Source organism: Mobula hypostoma, chromosome 4 (genome assembly GCF_963921235.1).
Source record: "Mobula hypostoma chromosome 4, sMobHyp1.1, whole genome shotgun sequence".
NCBI lineage: Eukaryota > Metazoa > Chordata > Chondrichthyes > Myliobatiformes > Myliobatidae > Mobula > Mobula hypostoma.
The window spans coordinates 33,770,694-33,794,156 of record NC_086100.1 but is presented as its reverse complement, the minus strand read 5'-3'; the positions used below and the strand labels follow the sequence as shown (position 1 = coordinate 33,794,156).

Sequence of the window (23,463 nt, the reverse complement as noted above, 5' to 3'; positions counted from 1 at the left end):
GCTATTTGGCCCATCAAGTCTGCTCAGCATTTCATCATGGCTCCTCTCAGCCCCTGTATCAATCTCCTGCCTTCTCCCGTATCCCTTCATGCCATGACCAATAAAGAATTTATCAACCTCCATCTTAAACATTCGTAAAGACTTAGCCTCCAGAGCTGTCTGTGGCAACAAGTTAAGCAGATGTACCATTCTCTGGCTAAAGAAATTCCTCCTCATCTCTGTTCTAAAATTTAGCCCCTCTATTATGAGGCTGTGTCCTCTGATCATTGACTCTCCCACCATAGGAAACACATCCACTCTATCAAGGCCTTTCACCATCCAGTAGGTTTCAATGAGGTCACTCCTCATTCTTCTGAATTCTAGTGAATACAGGCCCAGAGCCGTCAAACACTCTTCATATAACAAGCTGTTTCTTGGAAATATACATTTGGAAGACGGGAAACTTGCCGAAGGTGGAAATTTGTACATTCAGCAATGCTGTTGGTGGGCAGGTCAGAGAAGAAGGTGGGAAATCTGAAGATTGACTTTTAAAATGCACAAGTAAATAGGCACAGTTTCCTCACTGGAAATAATTACATATCAAAGAAAACAAAGAACAATACTTAGCATTGCCATAAAATTTAGGAAACAGTTGCAATTTAGGCATGATCGCACAGTGGTTAAATTGCTGGACTAAAGCCGTTATTCTAAAGATGAGCATCAGAGTGAGTTCAGATCCCATGAGATTAGCTGAGAAAGTGAAAATCAGGTAATTAAATAATACTAGAATTGGAATAAAAGCAATTCTCGGTAACAATAACCTCAAACCCAAGTATCACTGTAAAGCCAAATGATAATGTCATTCAGGGAAAGGAATAACAGTCTTGTCTTCATGTCATTTCAGTCCCAGCAATGTGGTTAACTCTTAACTGCACTCTCAGTTGGGGGAAGACTAGGGATGGAAAATAAATGCAAGTCTTGTCAATAGAATGAACAAATAAATAATCGAAACAAAAACACCACAGAGACAAATATTCTCATTTTAAATAAATTTAATGATGGAAAGAGGTTACATTGTTGCATCAGCATTTCCCCCCCACTATATATTTAATAAATAGGCTGTCTTTTATTTACATTCTATATGTTTCTCAGAACATATGGTACAATCTTTTAAGATTTATTGGAACACAGGACGGATGGATTTGTGAAAAAAACTATTCTGATTTAATGACTCCCAAACACTGCAATGTGTTTCATGTGAGACTTAAGGAAACCAAGCAGTACACCATTAGACATCAAGCTGATCTTATCCATAGCTCTAGCTCCCAAAGACAAAGATTCCTCAATTTAGATCTCTTATGTTGTTCAAATCTTGTAGATCTTTTATGATTTGTATTCTTAGAAAGTGAACATGTGAAATCTTAATCATCTGCTCAAAGGGTATCTCCTTGTAAACCATACACACTAAACGTCCATGGACAGATAATTCTATTGCCGTAAATATCAAAATATTTGAATCCTATTGCAACCCATGTCTTAAGAATGTAATTAATTAATAATACAATTAACATGTTTTGTAAGGATTGCAATCTGTACAGTTAGCGAATGCAATCTGAAGTATTTTTACCACATTTTCATTTATATTTTGATATTTTTAGCTAAATGAGAATGTGAGCTCTTACTGTTAGACTTTTCAACATTAGAATAGCAAAAGTGCAGATATAAAGTCACATAGTTTCTAACATTTACAATGACTCTATGAGCGCTCTATACAAAACCTTAGTTCGAAGAAGACAGTTTGTAAAAGTGAGGGCAATGCCTAACTTTTAACCATTATTCAGATAGTTGTCAGTCCAAGCACTGAGTGTGCATGAACTTATAGTGTGCCTCAGTGGTGGGTGAAGTTTCTTGCTGAGGACTTCCCTTGAAAACTGGCTAACAGTCATAGGCCTTTGCTGTATAAGACACACCCAGCCTTCATCAAGTCTTCCCCACAGTTTGTGCACAACATCTATTACACAAGGAATTACTTGGAATGTGTCCCAAAAGGCTGCATAATTTTGTGTAAATAGTATTTCCTTCACAAGTTTGGGAAAGGTATGGGTGAGTCTGAGGAATTTCCTAATTTATGAAGCCTTTCTTGCTGGTTAGTCCTTTCATTATTTATAATACATCACTGTGTAACTTTGTAATTTGTTACTTTTAATTATGGTGCAACATGGACTTCCTCCTTGATGCGCAAGGTAAAATGTAAACATGATTCTGTTTGCTTTATAAAATGAAGACCTTTTCAGGAGAGCGATAGCTTATCAAGCATAATGTTAGAACTCAGACACCTGGTTCCTTACAAAACATACACTCTAAAACAGGCTAACATAAACTGCATTAATTGACTTGATTAAATCAGTAAGTTTTCAAAGCACAGATACACTCTTTAAATGTGTGGGCACCTGTAATATCAATGTTGAATTTCAGAATGCTATTTTACAGCTTTCAAAGTGCAGGTACATTTCCAGTATTTTTATGTAAATCATCTGAATGTGCTTGGGTGTGTACAGTAACTGGTATCTATTACAATCTAATATATTCTGCGTGTCTCAGGTTAAGTGAAGAATATTTAAAATATTTGACACTGTTATATGAAAGTGCCATTATATTATAGAGGCACTACAAATATGTGCAGTGTTATCAATCAGGATTTTAACTATAAAAATAAAATCCAGCACCCTATCTATGAGATCATGAGTTAATGTTTAGGGTCCGGGGATAAGGAAAGCTGGAGGCAGCAACTGTATGTTCCACCTGTCTGTGAATGAATGAATGAAGCTTCAACGATAATCATCTTGAAGTTGCCATTGAAGGAATCTACACGTCCTTGCTGCAGCTTTTAAACACTCCATCTTCTCTCCAGGATTAGTTGATTCTTCTCACCACAAAATAACTGTATGATGAAGGGTCTTCATCATTAAATGTTTAATCTGTTTCTTGTTCCAAAGATACTGTTTCCAGCATTGACTGTTTTTATTTAGGAATGTACGGGCTAGGTATATACTCCCCTTTGTGGTCAAAATCCCATTCTTTGCTTAAAATGAGATATTTGAGTAAAAAAAGAGTGTAAGAGAAGGTCGTGTGATTATATTATGTAATGTCTGAGATCTCACAAAGCTAAATCGTCGGGAGTCACTAAACCATACACAGAATTCTCTCTGTAATGACTGGTAATTTTCTGCACACCTGCAGTTTGCTATTGAGGAGCAAATATAATTGTAGCGTAGTATGAATCATCGGAAGCAACAGATGTTGTTAGGTTCTGACGAATATTTTTCTCAGGGACCTGGAGTACAGCGTAGTCGACGGAGAACACAGTGGAAATTTGATCATTTGGTTTCTGAAATACAATCAAAAGAAATTGAATATAAATAAGAATTATCTTTAATCTGTGCATTCCTGTTCAACTGTTTGTACATGTTCGTTCGTTCATCATGTGCCATGCCGTGTGACATGAGCGATTATGGTCTTTCCAATACCATGATTGTTCTTTGCAATTTTTTCTACCAAAGTGATTTGCCATTGCCTTCTTCTGGGCAGTGTCTTTACAAGATGGGTGACCCCAGCCATTATCAATACTCTTCAGAGATTGTCTGCCTGGTATTAGTGGTCACATAACTTGTCGACGACTGCATTGGTGCTGCTTCCTGCACGCATGTTGAGCTCGTTGACTTCATTAACTTTGCCTACAACTTTCACCCTGCCTTCAGGTTTATCTGGTCCATTTCCGACACCTCCCACCCCTTTCTAGAACTTTCTGTCCATCTCTGGAGACAGCTTATCTACTGATGTCTACTATAAGCCTACTGACTCTCACAGCTATCTGGACTATTCCTCTTCTCACCCTGTCTCTTGAAAAAATGCCATCCCCTTCTCACAATTCCTCCGTCTCCGCCGCATCTGCTCTCAGGATGAGGCTTTTCATTCCATGACGAGGGAGAGAGGGAGATGTCCTCCTTTTTTAAAGAAAGGGGCTTCCCTTCTTCCACCATCAACTCTGCTCTCAAATGGATCTCCCCCATTTCACGCACATCTGCTCTCACTCCATCCTCCCGCCACCCCACTGGGAATAGGGTTCCCCTTGTCCTCACCTACCACCCCACCAGCCTCTGGGTCCATCATATAATTCTCCGTAACTTCCGCCATCTCCAATGGGATCCCACCACTAAGCACATCTTTCCCTCCCTCCCTTTCTCTGTTTTCTGCAGGGATCGCTCCCAACGCGACTCTCTTGCCCATTTGTCCCCCCATCCCTCCCCGCCAATCTCCCTCCTAGAACTTACCCTTGTAAGCGGAAAAAGTGCTACACATGCCCTTACACTTCCTCCCTCACCACCATTCAGGGCCCCAGACAGTCCTTCCAGGTGAGGCGACACTTCACCTGTGAGTCGGCTGGGGTGATATACTGTGTCCGGGGCTCCCAATGTGGCCTTTTATATATTGGCGAGACCCGACGCAGACTGGGAGATGGTTTTGCTGAACACCTACGCTCTGTCCGCCAGAGAAAGCAGGATCTCCCAGTGGCCACACATTTTAATTCAACGTCCCATTCCCATTCTGATATGTCTATCCACAACCTCCTCTACTTTCAAGATGAAGCCACACTCAGGTTGGAGGAACAACACCTTATGTTCTGTCTGGGTAGCCTCCAACCTGATGGCATGAACATTGACCTCTAATTTCCGTTAATGCCCCTCCTCCCCTTCTTACCCCATCTGTTATTTATCCCTTATGTCGCCTCACCTGGAAGGACTGTCTGGGGCCCTGAATGGTGATGAGGGAGGAAGTGGTTTGATTTCCCTCCCAGAAGATACAAAAGCCAGTAAAGGCATACCATTAGGCTCACAGACAATTTTTGTTCAGCTGTTATAAGGCTACTGAATGTTTCCTTAGTCTGGTAAGATGGAATCTTGTCCTCACAATTTACCTCACTGTGACCTTACACCTTATTCTCTACTTCCCTGTGTTTTCTCAGGACCAGAACGTTTTATTTAGAACTTTGATTTTTTTTACCTTGTGCTATCTCACTTCACTATTATAATGAAATAATCTGTTTTACTGCTATGCAAGATTTACTGTAGCTCAGTACATGCAACAATAATAAATCGATTTATTAATTTAGGAAATAAGCCCATCACTGTAGGCCCCTCTGAGAGTTAGTGAAGTTTGAGGAAAGAGATGTCTGTAGCAACATTGCTAACTGCTCTTCTCTGACAATCCTTTTCTGAGAAACCAACTACAACCTTATCAGATAAGCAAAAATTAAAATACCTTTTGAAGCGGTTTTTCTTTCTGTGACTTCCTCCAACTACTTGCTAAAATATTTAAATTACTTAACGTCACAGATGATGGAGAGCAGTAAGCTCCTTCTAATAAAAATAAAATTACTTTTCAGGATATAACAATGTCAGCATTTATTTATGGTGAGCTCCCTTCTAGAACTCCTGCAGTTATTTTGGTGAAGATTGTCCTCTAATGCTGCTGGATGGGGAATTCCAGGACTTAGATGAAGAAGGAATGGGAAAATATTTCCAAATGAAAATGGCATATATCTTGATAAGGGACAAGATTTTCAGTCTCCTGCCATCTCCCCATATCCCTTCATGCCCTGACCAATCAAGAATTTATCAACCTCTGCCTTAAATGTACATAAAGACCTGACCTCCATAACTGCCTTTGGCAAAGAAATCCACAGATTCACCACTCTCTGGCTAAAAAAATTCTTTCTCACCTCTGTTCTAAAAGGATGCCACTCTCTTCTGAGGTTGTGTCCTCTTGCCTTAGACTCTCCCACCACAGGAAACATCCTCTCCACATCCACTCTATCAAGGCCTTTCACCATTCAATCGGTTCCAATGAGGTCAACCTGCATTCTTCTGAATCTTAGTGAATACAGGCCCAGAGCCATCAAATGCTCTTCATGTGGCAAGTCTTTCAATCCTGGAATCATTTCCATGAACCTAATTTTGCAGTTTATTATTAAAGTTATCACTCACTGCTAAGTCGTCTCCACTAACTCTGCTCTTGGGCCAAACATGCTCTACATTTCCTGACAGGATGGGTGAACCAGTGATTGACTCAGCAGAGTTTGCTTGGCCAAAGAAAGCCATCCATCGACAGGAGCTCACAATCCAGAAGTAGCAGGAAACCATTAACTCTCCTCACCATTCTCAACCAACACCATGCCAGTCAACTTCCTCCCTCTGAGCCCCAGATTTCAATTCCTGACCACTTCGATGGATCTCCAACCAGATGCTGCAACTTCCTGCCCTATCGCTGTATCACTGTATTTTATGGACCGAGCCAAGATAATCTTCGTCATCTTTCTCTTGACCAGAAGAGCTCTGACCTGGGCCACTACTAACTTGGGCAATAAAAAACCCCATTTGCAACAAATCTGAGGATTTCATCACTGAGCTGTGCCAGGTTTTGTGACCATCCAGAGAATGGAAGGTAGGCAGAGAATCAGACACTTCACCCTGGTCGAGGTTTATGCCCTGTGCTAGACACCATGGAATCCAGGACCCTCATGGTACAGTGCAGCTGGAATGCAGAAGCACTGCTGGTCTATTACCATCACAACCTCTTAGAGCACCTGAAAGATGAGCTGTCTACCTGGGAGATGCCCACCAACCTTGAAAGCCTCATCACTCTGGTCCTCTGTATTGACAAGCGTCTTTGGACTGAACCTCCAGGTCATCAGCAAGTTCCATTCCCATTTCCATTTCAGGGTACAGGACCCTCATCACCAATACCTTCAGAATCCATGCAGGTGGGGAGAGCTCCCTTAACCCCTTCCCCCCCCCCCCAGAGCGTGAATGTGGGTAGAAAACAACCTGTGTGTTTACTGCGGGGCTGCTGAGCATCCATGCATCCATTGCCACTGCGTCCAGGAAATGGCACCACCAGCTAGAGACGCTGGACCTTCTATGTGGTCCAATCCCCCGGCTCCTCAATCCCGCATCATAGCCTGCCTCACTCTCTCTGTCTTCCTCTGCGTCCCAATGGCTTGACACGCACTGAAGGCTCTGATGGATTCCAGCACAGCAGGCAGCTTTCTGCACCCGACTCTCTGTGTGTGGCTTGATTTACCTACCAAGCCTATCTCTCACCTATTCTGCATGACAGCCAGAGTCAGGCATCCCTTGGAGTCTTAGATGGTCAGAGGAAGCACACAGCCTATGCACATGAACGTCAGAGAGCACCGCCAGTCCATCGGATTCCTCCTGATCAACTCACCCAATATTCCTCTTATCTTGTGTTACCCATGTGTCTCCACTCCCCACCCTCACTTTGCCTGGTCACCCAGCTTACCACTGAGTTACAGACCCACCTGCCAGACAACTTGCCTGCAACATCAGCTGACCTAATCCCATAAATCCATGGAGATGGAGGAAACCCTCCACCTCACTAAACTCTCTTAGGAGTACCACGACTTAGTCATCACCTTCAAAATAATTCTCACAGGAATACCACGACTTAGCCATCACCCTCAAAATAGGGGAAGCCTTGCACCCTGCTGCCTCACGGACCACACAACTGCTCGATCACCACCTCTCCCCGAGGTCTTCTGTTCTCCCTCTCTCCTCCTGAGACCCAAACCACTCTAAAATACTACATCCCAGCTTCATTCAACTATCTCAGTCACCAGCTGGCGCAAGATTCTTCCTTGTCAAAAAGGAAGATGGGAATCTTCATCCCTCCATAGATTATCATGGACTCAACAAAATCCCCATTAAGAACTGCTGCCCTTTCTCCTGGATGGATAGCACATTAAAAACACTTCACAGGGCCCATATCTTCCCGAACTGGATCTATGGGGTGTGTTCATTCTGATCTGCATCCATCCGGAGGATGAGTGGAAGACGGTGTCCTTAGCACCCACTGGCCACTAAGAATACTTGGTGATGCCTTTCAGACTTTCCAATAGTATAGACGTCTTCCAAGTCTTCATTTATGAAATCCTCCAAGACATGTTACACAGGTATGTGTTCATCTACCTCAAAGGCATCCTCTTCTTCTCCAAGGACCCCCAAAACTATGTCTGTCCCGTCTATTCATTCCTTCAGCATTTCCTTGAAAATCAACTGTACTGCAGGTTAGGGGAATCCCAGTTCTACACCCCAGTGTTTTCCTTCTTGGGTTACATCCTTTTACAGCAAGGCATAACCATGGACCCAGGGAGAGGGTGCTCAGCTGTTGGATGGCCCCAACTGCGATCCCTTAAACAGCTACATCACTTTTTGAACTTCTCTGACTGATACCAATATCTCATCAGAAACTACAGCCAAATCGCCACTCTTCTAACCTCCCTCACCAAGTCACCTCCCTCATGGATAACCTGCTCAAGGGACCCTTCACTGCCACTCCCATTCTCCACTATCTGAACCCCTCCCAACCTTTTGGCTAGAGGTGGATGTATGTGATGTGGCATCCTCTCCCAGTGAGGACCGGATGGGAAAACACGCCCTTGTGCCTTTTCCCTCACGCAAGTTCAACTTCACACAGCGCTGTTATGGAGTAGAAGGCAGGGAGTTATAGCCATTAAATGGATCTTGTTGAATGGAGACAGTGACTGGTTGGAAACACCAAACCCTGGAAACCATACAACTGATGTGCCAACTCAGCCTACCTCAGGCTTGCTGAGCCCCCTTCTTTGAGCAATTCAACTTTACCATCTTACTGACCCAGTTCCAAGAACACTTAGGCAGACACTCTGTCATGACAGTTCGACCCAGTGGAAGTGGAAATTGTCCCTCAGCCCATTATCCTATCTTTTCAGATACTCGCCCCGATCATCTGGGACCCTGAGAACCAGATCTGCCAGGTGCTACGTCATGAGCCTGTCTGGATACAACTGATAACAACATGTATATGCTCTGAGGGACCCCCTTGGGCCCACTCCTCAACCGTCTCTGGCTATTCAGACACACGACCAACTCTGGATTTTCTGCAATGCCCACCATGATCACAGAAGTATGGCAATTCATCACTGCCTGCCCTTAACGTGTCCAGATAATTCCTCCAACCAGCGTATCTTGGCCCCTACCGGTCCCCCGACAACCATGGCCCCACTTTGCCATGGATTTCATTATGGGGTTGCCACCTTCTGATAGGGCCACTGTGGTCATAACAGTGGTGGACAAGTTCTCCAAGGTGGTCGGCTTCATTGCCCATCATAAACTCCACATGGCTGTCATCCACAGATCAACAGTCAGTCAGGAAGGGTCAATCAGCAAGTGGAGCAGTTTCTGTGATGCTTTGCCACCTCCAACCCTTCCAGATGGAAAAAGTATCTGCTCTGGGCTGAGCTGTCCCACAATCTACACACCTCCTCTACCATGGATGTTGCACCTTTTGAAGTGCTTCATGGCTACAACCCCTGTTGTTCCCATGGAAGAGCCAATGGTGGAGGTCCCACACACCAGGACCATGGTTTGCCACTGCAGGAATGCTTGGAAGATGACACAGAGGGCCATCCTAGCTTCCAACTGTGCCTACTGTTACCAGGTTAACCACTGGCTGTGTCTGTCTGTCCACTTGAGATCTACCCCCTGCGCACTGACTCCCGCGAGCTCTTGCCCCAGTTCATTGGATCCTTCAAAATTACCCATGACATCAATCCAATCACCTTCCACCTCCATCTGCCACTGCCCCTCAGGATCACACCCTCTTTTCATGTGTCCAACCACAAGCCTGTTGACCATGGACCATTCAACCAACCTGAGCCTGCACCTCTGGAACCTCAGCTGGTTGAAGGTATCCAGTGTACATGGTTCACTGGTTGATGAATTCACATCATCATAGACATGGTGTGCAGTACCTAGTGGACTGGGAAGGGAATGGGGGAGAGGTCTTGAGTGCCAACTGGTTTCTTGGTTAATTGAGTAGTTTCAAGGGAACCATCCAGATTGTCTTGGGCTGTTAGGTACTGTCCATGGGTCGGCTGTGACCTGTCAGGCCTGCACAGGCAGTCTTCTTCCAGTCTCCACCCAGTTAACAGGAGTCACCTGCCATCCATTTCCAATTCGTCACCTGCAGCCTACTTAAGCCCAACTCTCAGCCATAGTCCTTGTTCACCCATTGAACCAGCCAGCCTCAACCAGTTGCTCCTAGTTTTAGGTACCTTGTTGCCGTGTTGTGTTCAGTATCTATTCAGTCGTATCTTGTGGCCCCTCATGTCTTGTTATTTTACAGTTTATTGTTCAAGTTATTACTCAGTATTAAATCATTTCTGCTGCTCTGCTCTTGGGATAAGCCTCCTCTGCATTTCCTGACACATGCCATATATGATGTTCTTGGAGCATTCTTTCCTTTATACATCGATTACAACTGAAATTGCATTATCTAGTTGTTTCTCAAATTATTCTAAATTTAAACCTCCAATTCACACTTTGGAAATTTACTGCATATTTTATTACATATTGCTTTTCTTCTAAGCACTAGAGAGAAGACCATATCTACTACTTATATCATGTTGAGTGAAATACACCTGTTAAATGAGTCACAACCAACTACAACTGACCACAGCCACGCCACAGAGATTCAACTCATTCTGTACTTAGCGGCCAAAACTTTATCAATCTTCTAAGTACAGTCTTCGATGCGGTGGTGTGCTGGAGCAATGGCATCAACATGGGTGATGCCAACAGGCTCAATAAGCTAATTAGAAAGGCTGGCTCTGTTATAGGTGTCAAATTGGGCACGCTGGAGGCTGTGGTAGAACAAAGGACCCTACGTAAAATCCTGGCAATTCTCGACAATGTTTCTCACCCTCTGCATGCCACCTTGGCTGAACAGAGGAGCACTTTTAGTAATAGACTAAGACAACTGTGCAGTTCCAAAGAGCACTATATAAGGTAATTTTTATCCTTGACTATTAGGCTCTATAATGAGTCAACCTATAGCCAGGGAAGTGATGACCCCTTCCTGTTAGTCTGTTTGAGATAACTTATTTTTTATTCTTTCTTACTTTCCTTCTAATATTTGTCTGTCTGTGCACCCGTAATGCTACTGTGACACTAATTATCTGTAACATTGGAAACAAACTGATTAAAATGGGTCTCAATGGATCCACATCAATTTTTCACCTAACTTTTTACTTAAGCAATTTCAATTTGCCTCATCAGGGACATTTAACCATGGATATTATAAAATAAAAGAAAGAAATGCAAGAAAACTGGTTGCCAATTTCCACACAAGGATCATGTGATCATGCCCAGATATTTAATGGAAAGGATATTCCAATAAGTTGGTGACAACTCGACTGCTATTCGTCAGGTTAAGCCCTTGGGTATTTTACATGGCAGGATGCTATTAGAAGGACAATATCTCAGTGAAATGTTCCTTCAGCCCTGGATTGGAGTATCAACATAAGGTTTATGTTCAGGTTACTGGACAGGACTTGACATATAAGTTTTTGACTCAGAGGTGATAATTTTACCACCGAAACTCAAAATGACAAAGGCTTCCACGAATACAAATATGTACACACATATACAAGTCTTAAATTTATGCATCCGCCTTGTCCCACCAATAAATGCATGTTTATACTACTCCTTGGGTTACTGCAGGTGTGGGCACAATGGGGAACAGCTTGACTGTCGAACTATTTCCATGGTATTCCAACCTAGCATTCCAAAGAGACAATTTAATAACCATCTGTGTATTGCCATCTCCTTTCCTTTCTTGCCTCTCCCCCTCTCTGTCTCTCTCTCTTTACTATTTTTCTCATGATACTCTTTGATATTGTACAGTAACCATGTGAAATATATTTACCTGACAATTGGCTTCCACTGTAGGGGGACTGGTATCTGGATCTATCAAGGAAAAAAAATTGCAAAATATTGCTTCAAAAGTCCAGTATAAAGTATAATAAAACATGCAGGACTAACCATTACCATAAGACCATAAAATATAGCAGCAAAATTAGGCCTTTTGGCCCATCAAGTCTGCTCCACAGTGCTACCTGGAGCTAGTGCTGGAACATTTGTAGAAATCTCCTGTAAAAATAAAGCACTCAATACATGTAAAACAACTTTTATCCCATTCAATGTCTGTAAGTTTAGTAAATGATCACTTTTACCTTACTCCTATGTTTGACGCGGGGGGTTTTGTACACCACGTTGCTGATCAGGCATTGGAGTCTAATTACGTTTGAATAAGTTATTTGCAAAGCTTCAGAGAAAAAGCTGATTAAAGAAATGATTGGGCACTGCTGAGGTCTTCTCTCATGCTCTGTTAGAATAATGTGGAGTATAATAATATTTTTAAAACAGAATGAAACAGCTGAAGTGGAATCACATCACAAATAAATTTTGAATTTTATGAGGATCTCAGTTATTTTCTTGTTCTTTGGTATAGCTAATCTCTCATTCCAGAAATGATTTTCTACTTTCTAATCATTGTTCTAGGCATTAAAACATTGGCAGGGACAATAAATTTATATTAGGTGCATGATTCCAATCTGAGGTGTTATTTGAATTGTCCACATATTTTGTGTGTTTACAATTACGAAAGACAGAGATACATAAACAGTGATGGTCACTTCAACCTCCGTAAACAAACAATGCATTAACTTCTTTGTCTGTCTTTATATTTTTGTCAGACTAAATTTCTTTTTCAATGGACGTTTGCTTCTTTAGTTCAGAAGACAATTTGAGGAATTGTTTCAGTGACTGGCAATTATTTATTCGTTCATTCAAAGTGGGAAACCTAATCCAGCATTTACTGCCCATCCCTTTTTGCCAACTAAGCTGTTTGGCTTCTTAGACTACTTACAAGAGGCGTTAAGAGTCAACTGCATTGCTGCAGATCTCAATAATATACTGATTAGACTGGGTGATAATGCAATTCATTAAAACGTGCTTTTATTGAAATCCAGTATTTTTAATCTACAATTATTTATTTATATTAGCAATTCATAAACCTGATGTGTTAGAAAGTTACAATAAAACAGTAAATTCATTGATGTCATTTTGGGAAGGAAGCCCACCTTCTCTACTTGGTCTCTTCTAAATGTAAGTCCAGTCCTAAACTAGCATGGCTGATTGCTGTCGGAAATGTCTCAGCAAGGCACTTGTTATATGGGTAGCTATTCATGACAGGTAAGCAACGTATGGGCAAAACTGAGCAATAAGCACCGACTTTGCCAGCAATATCCATGTGCCATGCATGAAAAATAGTGAACCGTGGAAGAGCACCTGGGCCTTTTAATGACTTCTTCCTTTTGTCAGATTGAGACTTTTCTTCATTGCATTTTAACCTGTCTGGATGGAAATAATTTGATCCTGAGGACATTATAACTTTAGGTTCTTTTGTGATAGTTAATCTTCAGAGGCTTTGTTGTTCACTTTAGGATCTTAATTCTTTATTTTTTTTAACCACCATCCACCTTGATGAGAAGGAGGATTTAACCAAGGCCTGTGCCAGTCTCATTCTGAATGTAGGACTAGCCCATACTATCGGCTCCTGATTTTCATCCTTCTTGCAAGGAAGGGGCCACCTTCTTCCCTCAAGCTATGAGCCTTCTTAATGTTTTTTCTTCAATTACTAGGTTATGTTAAGCTTGGCATGGCCGACCCATTGGCAGTGAAGAATAATGAGGCTGGATTTTACCCCTTACTCACTCTTCCTTCAGTTAGTCCCGACGAAGGGTCTCGGCCTGAAACGTCGACTGCACCTCTTCCTACAGATGCTGCTTGGCCTGCTGCGTTCACCAGCAACTTTGATGTATGTTGCTGGATTTTATTTGCCACTTTTATCTGTGAGAGGTTCCAGTCAAATGTGTTTAATGTGTGGACCTCACCCCAGTAATGCAAAATGCTCGAGAAGGAGCTTTTAAAATCAATTCTCAGAAAGTCTTTTGCCTGGTCTGATCTATAACTAAAGGTTGGGTAATAAAGGTAGGAAGTGATCATTCAGACCCTGTTTCGCTCTTTAAATAAGCTTTTCTACAACATATTGTTTAGTGCATGAAGGGATAAGAGGAGAAGGCAGGAGATTGGGGCTGAGAGGAATATTGGATCAGCAGACTTGATGGGCCAGATGGCCTAATTCTACTCCTATATCTTATGGTCTTATATAGTAATATCACTGGTAGTTTAAATAATTCTTAATGAAATGATGCCAAATGAATGATACAAACAGGTGCTATGAAATGTGAGCAACACACACAAAATAATGGAGGAACTCAGCAGGCCAGGTAGCATCTGTGGAAAAGAGTAAACAGTCTTTGTTTCGGGCTTAGACCCCTCATTATGACTGGAAAAAAGATGAAAAGTTAGAGCAAGAAGTTGGGACGGGAGGAAGAGGTACAAGGTGGTAGGTGGTAGGTGATAGGTGAAACCAGGAGAGGGGAAGGGGTGAAGTGAAGTGAAGTAATGAGACAACATTTCTTCAAACCAGGGTGTAAAGCACAAAACACACACATAGCATACGATAACTTATGGAGGTAAGGATAAAATCTACAGATGATTCACACATAAATAAAATTAAAGTGCATTAATAACAAATGTTGTAAAGTATGGAACAGATTAACCAGTGACACTTCAAATACAATGCGACTGACAGTTTGGAAGCCTAATGGCCTGGGGAAAGAAATTGTTACTCCTCCTGGCCATTCTTGTTTTCATGCATCGTAGTCTCCTGCCTGATGGTAGAAAGTCAAAGAGGATTCTGGATGGATGGGTGAAATATAGAAATGTGAATACATTTAACAGGGGCTGTGTCCATTTGCATCAGGACAAAAAACTGCAGGAAACCTGGGAAACGATAAATGACCAAATATTGTGAGAAAAGTGATTTGTATTCAATTCTCCTTCTCCATCAGTACATACTGGCTGCCGGAAATCACTCATGCGGATGATACGAATTAGGTGAGATGTGTGTGATTGGGAAGCTGGAGCTTTGAATATTCCAGTCAGGTAAAATCAAAACAGACGTATTCAGGCAATGAGCGGATTATTTCCTTAAGATGTTGAATCAGATCAATAGAAGAAAAAAATGCTTATGCAACTCACCTTGTTTCTTTGGTCGGTATCTGATTAAAATAAAAATTAATAGGCAGATGATGACAAAAGTAGCTATTACTGCTGCAAGTATTATGTGAATATTGGTTTCCACGCTTGTGGAATCTGTCACAATACTTGTGCTGTTCGTGTTGTTCCTTGGTTCTGGAGAGATTGTCTGTCCTACAAAAAAAAGGAGTAATATCTCATTTCATTTGATAGCCACACTCAATGAATAATATTTAATATATTGAATTAAATTCATCTAATGAACTTCATTCAAAATGAATTCCCAGTTATCTTCTTATATTTCAACCTGATACTAACACTTATTTACCTGGAATTTAAATTGTGCAATTATTTGTAAGATCAGGATTGAATATTTAGTTAACGGTAAATTGAAATACTTTTGCCATAACTTCCAGCAGTATTGTGAGCAAGTATTGTAATGCTCTCTGTCAGAAAGAAAGGGATTTATAAAACTGAGAGATTAGATTGAATTACAAGATTAGATTCAGTGGTTTGTTTTAAGCAATGTATATGGGCAGTTAGAAGCAAATCAGATCAGATCTAGTTGGGGAGAAATATGGATAAAATAATGAAGAAAAGGCAATACAAAAATAAAAATAAATTCCAGATATTATGCTTTTGAGGAACTTTTTGTCTCATTAACAGGCATACATTTAAAGAGCAGTTTGATTGATAATTGCATTCTTTGTTCCAGCATTTCCAACATATTGCTGTTTAATGCTTCCTACTAAAGTTGCACTACAAATGTTAAAGCATTCACATGAATTCCGACCGACACTATTTACCCTCAAATTCTTGCAAAACCTATGTAACTAATTGAATTACAGTCACGGTTATGAATCCCGCAACCCGCCTGGGTCGTAGGGGTGCTGTACAGATGAGCACGGCACCAGTTGCCTCCATCCCTCGTGGTTGTGGGCGAGTGCCCAGGCTACACAAAGTCCTCACCAGTCCACTCTGCAATATTGTCTGCCCTTTCTTCCTCTGCCTGCCCCTTTTTCTTTGTCCCTGCACCGTTCCCTGAAGAATGTCTTTGAGTGTCCACTTGATCTTGTTACATGGCCATACCATCCCAATTTCCTCTTCCTCACCGCGGACAGTAGATCTTCGGAGTGTCTCATGTGCTGGGCGATTTTTCTTTGTACTTCATCATTTGAATTGAATTGACTTTATTTCTTACATCCTTCTCATACATGAGGAGTAAAAATCTTTACATTACATCTCCGTCTAACTGTACAATGTGCAATCATAGTAATTTATAATAATTTATAAAAAATAGAACAGTCAATGTAACATAGGAATACACACAAATCAGCATGAATTAATCAGTCTGATGGCCTGGTGGAAGAAGATGTTGTGTCCTGGCTTTTATGCTGCGGTGATGTAATGTAGTGTCGTCGGCAAATTTAATTAACAGATTGGAGCTGTGGGTGGCAACACAGTCATGGGTATACAGGGTGTAAAGGAGGGGACTTAGTACACAGCCCTGAGGGGCTCCTGTATTGAGAGTCAGAGGGGTGGAGGTGAGGGAGCCCACTCTTACCACTTCCCGGCAATCTGACAGGAAGTCCAGGATCCAGCTGCACAAGGCAGGGTCAAGGCCGAGAAGTTCTAGAAGTCTGAGTTCTAGAAGGAGCGACCTGTTAAATTTACATGCAGCTGGAAGTTCAAGATGGCTTTTGCAGAAAGCGGGTGCTCTGCAAGGCAACTGCTTGGTCTGCAGCACTGGCGAGGAGGCCACGTTGCAAGGCCTGAATGCATTAGATAGGTTGGAGAAGGCACATAAGAATCTCTGCCTTACCTGGAAGAGCTGCTAATATCCCTGTTTGGTGGTGAGAGGGAAGATGAAGGGCTAAGTGTTGCACCTCCTCTACAGCAGCACAACTATTTTGGGAAGAACCAGTGTTCTGTGCGAAATGGCTCTGTTGAGCTTCTAGTTCTAGTTACCTGTCATTTTAATTCCCCTTCCTATTCCCACAACAACTTGACTCTCCTTGACTACATCCACTGGCATTGTGAGGCCAAACAGAAATTAGGAAAGCAGCACTCCATATTATGCCAGGGTAGTCTACAGCCTGTTGGATCTGGTGATATTGATCTGGAGGTTCTATGCAAGTCAACAGTGAGGTGATTAATGCTATTTTATTAAGTATTACAAGAACAAAGATCAAACAAAGAAAAATAAGTTGTGATCAGCTCATACTGAGAATAAAGATAAAAGTGCATTCTATTGAAGAAATGTAAACTATGAAATGGTCAGATTCAAGTGGCATGACAGGGGCTGCAGAAAAACTGTGAAGCTTCTAGAAAATACAGATCAGATACTACAAATACTAGGACATTTACTGAACAATTCCATGAAAATAGGTGATTATATAGAAGTAGGAAGCAAACATAGGAAAGTTAAATCACAAATAAAATACAAGAAAAATAACAATTCTAAACCCTAATCCAACAAACCCAATCATACAGCCGACAAGGTTCCAAATTCAGGTAACCCATCTTTTGCCACAGTCCTCTCAGGATCTTTCCCTTGGTTCACCTTTTTCTTCCTTCTCCCCATCTTGCTCAATATCCGCACTCCTTCTAACACTGTCAGGTTCCATCAGCCCATCTTCCTTGCAGTGAGATTTCTTCTCCTTTGTTTTACATTTCTTATCACCTCCCCCACTTGATTTCAATTGCCCTTCATCCATCTTTTATTTTCCAGTTCGTCTTCTTCACCCCATCTCTGGTTGCACCTATCTCCCACTAGCATCTGTCTAATTGTTTCCCCTTCACCCCTCTTCACCTGATCATCTCCCCATCCTACACACCTCATCATCACCTTCTATCCTCCGCCTCACCTCGCTCTCGCACTTCCATTTGTTGGCTATCTTTCCTTTACACCCTCAGAGTCACTCCTGACACAGAGTCTTGAGTCAAAACATCAACAGATTCTATTCTTGGCAAACCCATGGCTGCTTAATAGTTAGTGTGAGCTCAGTAAGCTGAAATGCCTGCCTCTGTCTCTTAGATTATAATCATATTCCTGCAATGCAAAGGCTGCATGCTCTGAAGAAAATGTGTAACAGTTTGCATTTACATGTAGGCTATAGCCTACAGACAATATCAATTCTAATTATACCAAGCTTTTTTTTTGCATTGCTTCCTGTTACACAGTAGAGATACTCATCAAACAAGAAGATTTTAGTAAAGTTCTGGCAGTTGTAAAAATCTGAAGGCTTTCCTAGCGGGAAGGTTTGCTAATGCTGCATCGCCAGAACAGATAGTGGAGTGGCTGTGGAGAAAGATGTTGTTAAGCCTACAAACAAGGTCAGGAATCAAAACATTGAGCATGGTGAAACTAATGTTCTGAGCTGCATTTTTTTACAGTGCAAAGAGTATTGTAGGAAAGGCGGATGTGCTTAGGGTGTGGATCAGCCATTAGTGAGACTTGTTTGCAGGAGGGGGCAGGACCAGCAGCTCAGTCTACCGTGGTTCCATTGCTTTGGATGTGATAGAGCGGGAAGGATTAAAGGTGGAGGGGTGACATTACTGGTCAGTTAAAATGTCATGGCAGTGCTCAGACAGGAGAACTCATCCAGTAAGACTTAATCAGAATCAGAATCCTTTATTATCGCCAAGTATGTGAACACATACAGGGAATTTGGTGCCGGTTTCCCTGAGCTCTCACTGTATAGAATCGAAAAGCAAACAAAACAATAGTGCAAATAATCATGAACTATATACAATGTTCATATACCTGTGTATGTACAGGTGGACTTGGTTTATAATAGACTAAAATTCAAGTGTTCATAAGACTGATGGCATATGGAAAGAAACCGTTCTTGTACCTATTTGTCCGGGCATTATGGGTAGAACTGAGGAATGAAAAAGGTATAAACACATTGATGGAATTATATTATTGACCATCCAATAGTCCACGGGATTTAGAGGAGAAAATTTGTAGAGAGAATGCAGACTGTTTCAAGAAATTCAATATTGTGATAACAGGTGATTTTAACTTTCCACATATTGACTGGAACTCCCATACTGTAAAAAGGCTGGATTGGAAAGAGTTTGTCAAATGTGTTCAGGAAAGTTTCCTTAATCAGTACATAAAAGTCCCAGCTAGGGGGTGTGTGATGCCAGATCTCCTATTAGGAAATGAGGCAGGGCAGGTGACAGAACTTTCTGTAGGGCCCCTGCAATTTGTGGACAAGATGAACTTTTCAGCTTGTGATCATATTGCCATTAGTTTCAAGGTAATTATTGAAAACGATAGGCCCAGCTCTGGAGTTGTGTTTGTGAGTTGGAGAAAAGTCAATTTTGATGGAATCAGAAAGGATCTGGCAAGTGTGGTTTGGGTTAGGTTGTTTTCTGGCAAAGCTGTGCAGTACTTGGTAAGTGAGAAGCCCCCTAAAAGTGAAAATTTGGGAATACAGAGTTGGTATGTTCTGATCAGAATAAAAGGCAAGGATAATGGATTTATGGAGCCTTGGGTTTTTGAAAGATATTGAGGCCCTGCTTAGGAAAAGAGGAGGAGGTACATAGCAGGTATGGGCAGGTAGGAACAAATGAGATGCTTGAGCAGTATAAGAAATGCAAAGAGAACTATGTATATATTCAGATCAAAAGGTTAGCAAGGAACAAAATTAGTCCTCTGGAAGATCAGCATCATAATCTATGTGTGGAGCGGAAAGAGATGGGGCAATCTTAAATTGAGCAACACACATCAAAGTTGCTGGTGAACGCAGCAGGCCAGGCAGCATCTCTAGGAAGAGGTACAGTCGACGTTTCAGGCCGAGACCCTTCGTCAGCTTGAATTTCCAGCATCTGCAGAATTCCTGTTGTTTGCAATCTTAAATTGATTTTTTTAAATCTGTATTTACTCGGGAGATGGACACAGAGTCTATAGATATGAGGAAAATCAGCATCAAAATCATGGACCCTAGTCAGATTACAGAGGAGGAGGAAAATTAGTGTGGATAAATCCCCAGGGTCTGACAAGCTGTTCCCTTGGACCCCATGGGAGACTAGTACAGAAATTGAAAGGACCCTAGCAGAGGTATTTAACACATCCTCAGCTGCAGGTAATGTGCCGGAGGACTGGAGGATAGCTGAAGTTGTTCTGTTGTTCAAGAAAGGCTCGAAGAATAAACCATGAGAGTATAGGCTGGTGAACCAGACATCAGTTGTGATGTGGAAAAGTTACTGGAAGGTACTCTAAGGGATTGGATATACAGTATAAATATTTGGATGGCAGGGACTGATTAGGGATTATCATCAAGGGTTTGTGCGTGTTAAATTGTGTCTAGTCAATCTCAGAGAGTTTTTCGAGGAAGTTTCCAGGAATGCTGATGAAAGCAAGGCAGCGGATGTTGTCCACATGGACTTTAGCAAGGCTTTTAACAAGGTCCTGCATGGGAAGTGGGTCAAGAAGGTTTCAAGATGAGGAAGTAAATTGGACTAGATATTGAGCTCACAGAAGATGCCAGAGAGCGGTTGTAGGTGGCTGACTCGTAGACTGGAGCCCGGTGAGTAGTAACATGCCACAGGGATCTGTGCTGGCTCTGTTGTTGTTTGTCATCTGTATCAAAGATCTCAATTACAAATAGGTATTATGTTTAATTAAAAGTACACACACTGGCCACTTTATTAGATATACCTGTGCACCTGATTGTTAATACAAATATCTAATCAGCTAATCATGTGGCAGCAACTCAATGCACGGAAAGCATGGAGACATGATTAAGAGGTTCTGTTTAAACATCAGAATGAGGGAGAAATGTGGTCTAAGTGACTTTGACTGTGGAATTATTGCTGGTGCCAGGCGCCTTGGCTTGAGTATCTGAGAAATTGCTGATCTCCTGGGATTTTCACACACAACGATCTCTACAGTTTACAGAGAATGGTGTGAAAAACAAAAACAAACATCCAATGAGCAGTTCTGTGGGTGATAATGCCTTGTTGATGAGAGAGGTCAGAGGAGAATGGCCAAACTGGTTCAAGCTGACAGGAAAGTGACAGTGACTCAAATAACCATGCATTACAACAGTGGTGTGCAGAAGGGCATTCCTGAATACAGCACACGTTGAGCTGTGAAGTGGATGGGCAACAGCAGCAGAAGATTGAACATTCACTGAGCAGCCACTTCATCAGGTACAGGAGTTATCTAATAAAGTGGCCACTGAGCGTATGTACAGTACGCTGGAAAACTCCTTCACCTGTCACTCTTTGCAGTGTGTGGTTTGAAAAACCACGGAAACTGCTCTTTCCTTAACAAGGTTTAATGCAACGTTCGCTCATTGACCATTTTTGTACCTAAGCCCACGTACTGTATGCGAACTAATGAATGGAATATTCATTGTGAGAAAATGATTCTGGAGGTTGTTTACGAGTCTAAGAATGATATAGTACACTGACTTATGACTCACCGTCCCCATTTTCCGATGTATAGAAATCTAATATTTAATAATGATAAGTAATGTCTTCAGTGAGTAAGGTTTATTTAAAGTTTTCCTGCCTGCTTCTCATTTGCCTGATTTGCATCAAACTACAAAATCATTGGTTTGTTGTTGATTAAATATTTTGGAACTAGTAATCAATTGTTCTTTCCATTGTGTATGGTGTAATGTCAATAAAGCATGTTAAATGTAGTAATTGAAACCTTAATAAATAAATATCTGGCTGTTTAGTGAGCCATAAGATATGAAAGGTCATGTTATTTACTCTGACAAGATTGGAAGCAATATAATTTCTGGCTAGACTCTGGATTAGGATAGTCACTCTGTTCTTTTCAAATGCTTTATATTACGTCCATACAAATGGTTACTTTTCCTTCAGGAATACAGGTCTAATCCAGGATTCCGGTGTTACCACTAAGGATGCAGCATGTTTTAAATACTTAATATAATGGGTGTTGGACTTTGTTTCAAATGTTTACATTAGTTCTGATAGAAACAAATTTCAGACAAAGTACTATTGTCCCTCTGTCAAAAGGACCACAGTGGAAGCAATTCATTCTGTGTATTTTAATTGTTATTAAAATGTCATCCTTAGGCTAATAAAGGTGGTATATTGTCATCAAAAGATACTTAACCAGCTCTTTTAATTGTCTATGCAATATAACTTTCTCTTTGTTTAGGAGCTAGGTTTACCACCAACTAATCTCAGGAAGTATAGAAGCCCATCTCTATGTCAATAAACCCAGGAGATGAAGACAGGTGAGTGGCTGAAATCAGCGCACTGTATTTGGAGAGGATCCAGAGGAAGTTCACGAGAATAATTCTGGGAATGAAATGGTTAACATATGAGGAGTGTTTGATGGCTCTGGACCTGTACTCATTGTAGTATAGTAGAAACAGGGGGAATCTCATTGAAACCTATCGAATATTAAAAGCCCCAGAGAGAGTGGATGTGGAGAGGATGTTTCCTATAGTGGGCGAGTCTAGGACTAGAGCGCACAGCCTCAGAATAGAGGGACGTCCATTTAGAACAGAGATGAGGAGGCATTTATTTAGCCAGAGGGTAGTGAATCTGTGGAATTTATTACCACAAACGGCTGTGGAGGACGAGTCACTGAGTATACTTAAAGTGAAGGTTGATAGGTTCCTGATTATTTAGGGTGTCGAAGGTTACGGGGAGAAAGCAGGAGAATGGGGTTGAGAGGGATAATAAATCAGCCATGATGGAATGGAGGAGCAGACTTGATGGGCTGAATGTCTTAATTCTGCTCCTATGTCTTATTTTTAAAATTATTTTTGTAAAATGAGTAATTTGTTCTCAGAAATGAAAGTAACCTAGAATGAATATTACAATTTGTTTTATAGAAAGCATTAAATAACCATCGACAATCCATATTGTAACATGTGTTCTTCAAGAAAACTAAACTTTCTGAATTGATGCAAGCTATAATTTCCATCCCAGAATCACATTCTTTATATGCCTCACTCAAAATATTATTCAAAAAGTTTTAATGTGCGTTAATGAGAACAGGTAATAACAGTAAACCTCAAAATCTTAAACAATGGTGATAACTTGCCCTAAATCAAGAAGAGTTTGAAGAATATCAAATGAGTTTTAAGACATGTTTTATAATACTGCATTATTTCAAATTAACTTCACTAACCTCAGCAACATTCAGGAAAAGGATGAGTAGTAAATGATTAAGTGTAATTTAGCAAATAATGAAAGAAGCATGCAATAACTTATATGAGGAGAGTTTGACAAAGGGTTTGAAAATCAAAATTAAAACTCTTATGATTTAACTTAGACGCTTTATCTAGGTATAGGACTCACTATATGGCCGTGGCCAAATTTGAAGGTACTCCTGATTGCTAGTGGGGTTGTTCATAAAGTCTTTGAGTACCTCGAGTTCTCTGTTCTGCTACTCTATCTATGATACTGCGTTGTA

General features: G+C 41.3%; 1 protein-coding gene across 1 annotated transcript in view; it reads right to left on the bottom strand.

The window, feature by feature from the left end:
- Positions 1-1,058: 1,058 nt before the first annotated feature.
- Positions 1,059-23,463, bottom strand: part of LOC134344756 (uncharacterized) — a 34,881-nt gene continuing 12,476 nt past the window's right edge. The window contains exons 3-5 of the mRNA XM_063044845.1: positions 15,048-15,218; positions 11,806-11,846; positions 1,059-3,367 (exon numbers count right to left, since the gene is read on the bottom strand). Coding sequence (XP_062900915.1) covers positions 3,224-3,367; positions 11,806-11,846; positions 15,048-15,218 — 356 coding nt within the window. The 3' untranslated portion in view covers positions 1,059-3,223. The remainder of the gene's footprint in view (positions 3,368-11,805; positions 11,847-15,047; positions 15,219-23,463) is intronic.